A 6,909-nucleotide genomic window follows, 5' to 3' on the forward strand; every position below is an offset into this window, starting at 1 on the left:
TGTGTGTGTGTGTGTGTGTGTGTATCATCATTACAGCGATATTGACGTGATGGAACTGAGTACAGTGAGTGCTCTAGCCGAGGCTCGTCACACGGCGTACATCAGGGGGCGCTGGGTGTACTCCGACATAGACGGCGAACTGCAGTACAAGGTCGTCGAACCGACCCTGCCTAGCAACGGCGACTATACGCCGTGTTTTGCGTGGGGTGAGCATTATTTTTTATGCGGTACATCCTGATTTCACCCCGTCGAGCTGCGTGAAATGCTGTAATCGACTGCGTAATGCGTGATCTAGTACAATAGCTTCATAGTAGTATCGTGAATCTATGTATATGCAATGTTATGAGTAGTTTATTCATATATCATGCCGCTAACTAATTTATTGTCCCACATGGACTACTTCACATTTGGCTCTGTGCAAGCACACTTTTTAAAAGTGCCACACAGTAGGTGTCGAATGTGGCCTAACCCATCCTGAAATGCCTAATGCTTTGCTAATGAGGTTGACATGTAGTGCATAGTTTCAGAGAGCAAATCCACGGCAAGGAGCCCGGACTCGGAGACGAATCAGCGGAATCCAGCATACACGATAACCGCGGGCCTGTCTAATACAAGCCAGTTTGTATCCATCCTCACCTTCTATCTGGACGTGATTCTGCCGAGGAAACAGAGCTATAGGTGTGCATAATGCCCACACATGTTGCTACAGTCATTTTAACCTAATGTAACATTGCTGGGGGTTGATGTGAGGCTTTAACACTTGCACAATAATGTAATGTTGCGTGGTTGACATCTACATCGTGTTATCACGTTCTGTGCATGAGAGGTTCCCACTAAGTGACATAAACATCCATGAATGTTGCATCAACGTGTCGAACCTTCGCACATATACGCTTACGGTTTTAAAACCGTTGAACGGCACCTATATCACAGCGTGTCGCGAATAAATCGAAGTGACACGAATGCCTACGTCTCGTATATGCATCGCACGCACCATTACGTTACGAAGTGTCGTTCATATAAATTTCGCGTGTGGATGTTACACTGATCTCTCACGTTGTATGTGTTTACGTTACAGTGAGTTCTGCACGGCCGAGCTGAGCGAGCGTGCGTTCGCTCGCGCTGTGTCCAAGCTCAACGTCAACGTGCTGCAACTGTGCTTCACGCAGCACGTGAATCCCGACCTTCTGCACGGACAGCAGACGATCAGGAACCTGCTGCTCTGCCTCAACGAAGAGACGAGCGATCTCGGAAGGTACGTCGAGACGCGGTCATCGCGCCGACAATTTCACTCGGATTCTTCGCTCATGTCGTAGAAGAGCAGCCGCGGATAGTAGTCGCGGAGAAAGCTCCACAAAAATACCAGCCGTGACAGTGCGCCGGGTGCGATATGACTTTAATTTCAGGTCTCGCGTTCACGTTATCAATCGCCCGTCAGCTGTCGCTACCCCGCCCGTCGCGCGTTGCCATGGTAACTGACCTTGCCCATCTTCCGCAGGTCGGGTCCGTTCGAGGTTGGCCTCGAGATTGTGCAATTCGTCGACGACGTCAGCTGGGAGGAGCTTAGCGCGGCAACGGACAGCGACGGCGGCGGTGACGACGACGACGACGACGATGACGACCTCGCGGGCGACTGGGAGACGGTCGTCGACACGAACGTGCCGTGCGCGGCCGAGCCGTCGTCCGTGGCGACGCGCGGCGCCGGCGGCGGTGAGAGCTCGATGGCGAGCGTGCGCTCGACGACGACCCGACCCGACCTGCACGCGCACGCGACCCCGAGCATCGCCGGCGGGCTCGTGTCGACGGCGGCGGCGTCGGTCGCGTCGCTGTGGCGCTGGCGCACGAGCACGGTGGTGCGCAAGTCCTGAGGACACCGCTGACTAGCTAATCACAAGGACTAGCTACTCACGGGGACTGGCTAATCACGGAGACTAGCTAATCACGAGGACTGAGTAATCACCAGGAATGGCTAATCACTAAGACTGGCTAATAATGAGGACTAGCTAATCACCAGGATTAGCTAATCACCAAGACTGGTTAGTCACGAGGACTAACTAATCACGAAGACTAGCTACTCACGAGGACTAGCTACTCACGAGGATAGCTAATCATGTCGACTGGCTAATGACGAGGACTAGCTAATCACCAGGAATGGCTAATCACGAGGACCTGCTAATCAGGAGGACTGGCTAATCTTGAAAAATAGCTTTCCATGAAGAATAGCTAATCACGAGGACTAGCTAATCACGAAGACTGGCTAGTCACGAGGACTAGCTAATGAGGAGAATGCTTATGAGATAATCGTAATGATGCTGGCGGCTAGCTATTCGCGAGTATGAACTAATCACGAGACATTCATAAAGATGATGATCACCCTAGCTATTCTATGAGTCAGCTAATCACATGAGCTACTAGCTCAACACAAGAACTAGCTAATGGCACGAAGTGTTACAAGGAATAGTTTGAGGACAATAGGGACTAGCTAATCACCAGAATAGCTAAGCGAGGACTAGCCTATGGTTTGAGCATGTCATAGGAAGGCTGTGACTAGGTATTTACGCGAGAACTAGCTAGTCACAAGAACCATCGTATGGAAATTCGATGGATGGGATGGATGAGCTGGTCAGAGGAGAATGCTGGTGGTGGCTTTTACGTGGCCCCGTGTTAGCTCCTAGTTTAGGCATTGTGTCTGGTTGAATTGAATGCGATCTCACTGGAATTTTTTCCCCTGCTGTCGAAATACGAAGTGTTTACTTTACTATTCTTTTTATAATGGAACGGTGTAATTTTATTGCAATATGTAAGTGATGTGTATTTTGCATATATCACGCTACACGACACATATAGTATGCATATTTATCTGTACATCTGAAATAAAATGTGTAGTGTAGTGTAGTGTAGTGTAGTACTAATTGGAAAGAGTATACCGCTACGCAGAACAGACCTTTAGCCAAACGAAAATAGCCATGCTATTGGTTACATAAAAAATTAGTAAGTAAATACATTTTTGTGAAAAAAAGTTATTGGAAATTTGCTAAGGTAAGTGGAAAATTTTTTTAAATCAGTGAAACCCATCATAATGCAGAATGAAACAAGCCTATTCTTTCCTCCTACTGATTCCGAGAATCAATCTAACATCAGCCCTAAGAGATAAAATAATAAGAGGTGGTGGCTCGTGGTATTTAACTCCCCCTTAGAGAGCAGCCGGAAATAGTTGTTATTTTTCGGAGAATGCAGTAAATATGTTCACGTTGGCAAAAGTTTTTTAGAGTTGGTGAGTTGACCAGCAACACGCATATGTTTTGTCTCGTCGTAGGTGATGCGTGCAAATGGTTTTAATTAGTTTTGGGTATTGACTTGTATATTTGTGCTGCCTCATAATCTGGTTGGTGTACCAGCGATATTATTAATTGCTGTCAGTCTTGACAACACTGTAGTTGGCTACCGAAGAGCTATACACAACTGTATATTGATATAACTATGCCATTTCGTGTTAAGAGATGGAAGTATTATTTGAACTATATTGTTTATTAGTAATATTGTAAATAACGGCTATTACCCTCGTTCTAGTCACAGCTGATATCAATGATTCAAGTTGTAAAACTTGCTCTCCTGTGGATGAATATAAATAGTAACTCTATACATAGCCTTATTGTATTATACGTAATATTGCGGGTAGTTGCACCTAACTCGTCCCTAACAGTTTATATACCAGTTTTCTACTTAGTATATTCTGTTCTTATAGCGATTCAGCCTCTTATAATTTCTCCTTTTTAGTTCATAATCTAAAAAATGTAGATTTGTTCGTGGTGCCTTCATGATCGTTACGTTAGTGTGATCTTCAAAAGTCGAATGTCGTTTGGATTGGATCGAGTTTGCCAATTCTACTTTGGTGTGTAGGTAAGAGTGAACCTTTCTCTTTTTCACGAGCTTACTCATAATATATACCTTATTGCAAGCGCGTTGCCCGTTTTATCCTCGCTCACTGCTCTATCCGGTGCCTTTCTACCCTCGATTGTACGCACGCATGTACGCATACGTAATGCCCGCGCGTACATGCAATCTCCTATGATATATACATACACAGGGTCGGATCTAGGTTTTAACTAAGGGGGGGGGGGTTACCTGAGGTGATCGCTTGGACCAACCCCAGCGTGCGAAGGGCAACCCTTGCTAGGGAGTCCGGGCAGGCCAAAAGGGGGGTTTAACCGCGCTGCGCAGTACTGGGCCTAACGACGAGGGTGTTGATATAGGCGCGGCCCCCCCCAGTAAGATCCGCCCTGATACATGATGTGAGATCAATGACTCGTGATTATCGCTACGCAGCACGCACGCACGGCAACGCGTAACATGTTTATATAGGCGTATGCAGTCGGCAAATGTACTGACTTGGGTTCGGCTGCCAGACTACACTTGCATGACAAGAAGCGAGTGATGGCTATGTATTTGCATAATGTCTGTGATAAAGGCTGCGAGGTCTGTGATATAGCAAATATTTCGTCATCTATTGTAGCTCTGTGAGCGTAGCTTATCTCTCATCGACAAGACAATGGAAACTTTCACAGCCGGGAGTTTCTTTGTCTGCGCAGGGTATATACACAGAGGATAGCGAACAGAGGGCATCCCGCAGATTCTCATAGGGTGATAAGACCGAGTGAATGTTGAACGATGAGAGAGATGTTCGAAGCTCGAACTTGTTGCTTTGTAACGAGCTGGTAGTGCCAGGTACGTGGTGGCCCGTAGTTTTGTAAAATTGTCGGTCGGCTAACATTTTGTCTCGATTTATGTCTACGCACGCACACACACGCACGCACGCACGCACGCACGCACGCACGCACACACACAATGGACATTTGGACACGCTTGGACATTTCTTAAATATTTGTACATTATACTATGTTAATCTGCATTATAATAAGTCTGCGTCATTGGGTCCTTCTTAAACCCGATGAAAAATATTACGACACTCATGTACACCCATAATGTTCTATATAATGATAGGGATGTACGTAGTTAACTTATAGGTAGAGGTTGAAGAACCATACGGATATTTTTGGAAGTAGTAACTATCTGTATATCTCCGGCTCCACGCAGAGCAACAATATTAACTTTGAAATCTGCTGGCTGTGATAATCCGTTCTTCGAGTGATTCCGAACACCGCTGGTCATCGCCGACCGTGAACATGTGTGCGCGGTACGTGCGTGCGTGCGTGCGTGCGTCCCTGCCTGCGCGCGCGTCCCTGCCTGCTTGCTTGCGTGCGTGCGAGCGTGCGTGCGTGTAATGTGCGTGCGTGGTACGTGCACGCGTGCCTGCCTGCCTGGCTGCCTGCGTGCGTGTCTGCCTGCTTGCTTGCGTGCATGCGTGTGTGTAAACGTAGGTGTGGTTGCCTATACAATACATTCCGTAGTAGGTCCTTAAATCACTCCTATATATTATTCCCATCCTCTTTTGGCAACTAATCGTTTGTTTTCACTGGTTAAACGCGCGCGGTCGTACGTGTTAAGTATCGCTCATTACATTCCTTGTAATCGACCCGCAATGTTTATTAGTTATTGGTGATGCATGCAGCGTCCCGGTATGCCGCGGGGATGCGTGTATGAGCTAAGAATGCCTAGTTGTGACGAACGTGAAAATAGTTGCTTCAATCTCATGGACCGAAATGGACATTACATACACATTTTTAGTTAACATCTAAAAACGATTCGTAGACACTTTTTATTTTAACACTTGATTTGTCTTTATTTTCGCGACGACGCCAACATTTCCTTGTATAAATCCCCCCCCCCCCATAGCAAACGTGCCCCTCTACATTGCGCATGGGCATGGTCTAATAAGGCGCATTGCGCAATGGCAGTGTGATTTGACCTGTATTATCCACGCCTAATAAGGCAGAGTCCAGTGGCGTAGCCAAGGGGGGGGGGGCGATGGGGGTGGTCGCCCCCCTAAGATTTAGAAGGCGAAAAAAATTAAAAAAAAAGTTAAAAAAATAAAAAAATTCGCCTCACTGAAATCAAGTCGAATTCAATTGTAATACTGCGATTCAGTTGATCAGTTCAGTTCGGCCGGTCTCCCTTACGTAAGTGAGGTGTTCGAATAAAGAAGATTTTTACAGATGCGTATATAGTTAATAATTAATTCAATTCTGGATGAAAGTATTGCATGTGTGGTTTGGGGTATTCTGTACCTTGTACCCTATGCACACAATGCGTTAGGATGAACGCGGTGTAGCGCGAAATTTCTGACTTGCGAAATATCTGAGATAGGATGCCTATGCGCATGCGTACACGTATGCGCATGCGCACTTCGCATGCGTCCCGACCCGACTGATCACAGCTCGTCTTTGTGTGCGAAATTTCTGACCTGCGAAATATATGATATAGGTTGCGTATGCGCATGCGCACTTTGCATATATGCTCAAATATGGCGATTTCCACTTCAGCTAAGACACCAGCTGGTGGAGAAGGAGGAGGGGGAGAAGCTGGTGGAGAAGGAGGAAGGGGAGAAGGAGGAGGGGGAGAAGCTGGTGGAGAATGAGGAAGGGGAGAGGGAGAAGCGGTGGAAAGAAGGAGCAAGGGAGAAGGGAAAGAAGGTGGTATGGAAGAAGAGAGGAGGGGAGAAGCTGATGGATGAAGGAGAGGGGATTAGAACTGGTGAAGAATGAGGAAGGGGAGAAGGGAAGTAGGTAATGGAGAAGGAGGAAGGGAGAAGGCTGAGTGGAGAAGGAGGAGGGGGAAGAAGCTCGGTGGAAGATGAAGGAAGCGGGAGCAAGGGAGAAGCGGGATGGCAAAGGAGAAGGGGAGAAAAGGGAAGAAGGTGGTGGAGAATGGAAGAGGGTAGAAGCTGGTAGAGAATAGAGGAGGTTAGAAGGCTGGTGGAGACAATGAGGAGGGGGGCGGAGAAGCTTGTGG

General features: G+C 47.2%; 1 protein-coding gene across 1 annotated transcript; it reads left to right on the top strand.

The window, feature by feature from the left end:
* The first annotated feature begins 40 nt into the window (after positions 1-40).
* On the top strand, positions 41-1,868 carry LOC106812074 (beclin 1-associated autophagy-related key regulator-like). The gene is made up of 4 exons (XM_014815843.1): positions 41-206; positions 522-678; positions 1,079-1,255; positions 1,499-1,868. Exons 1-4 carry the CDS (start codon positions 50-52, stop codon positions 1,866-1,868), a joined length of 861 nt encoding a protein of 286 aa, XP_014671329.1. The 5' UTR covers positions 41-49.
* The last annotated feature ends 5,041 nt before the right edge of the window (positions 1,869-6,909 follow it).

The sequence above is a fragment of the Priapulus caudatus genome, unplaced genomic scaffold, assembly GCF_000485595.1.
Source record: "Priapulus caudatus unplaced genomic scaffold, Priapulus_caudatus-5.0.1 Scaffold606, whole genome shotgun sequence".
NCBI classification, from domain to species: domain Eukaryota; kingdom Metazoa; phylum Priapulida; class Priapulimorpha; order Priapulimorphida; family Priapulidae; genus Priapulus; species Priapulus caudatus.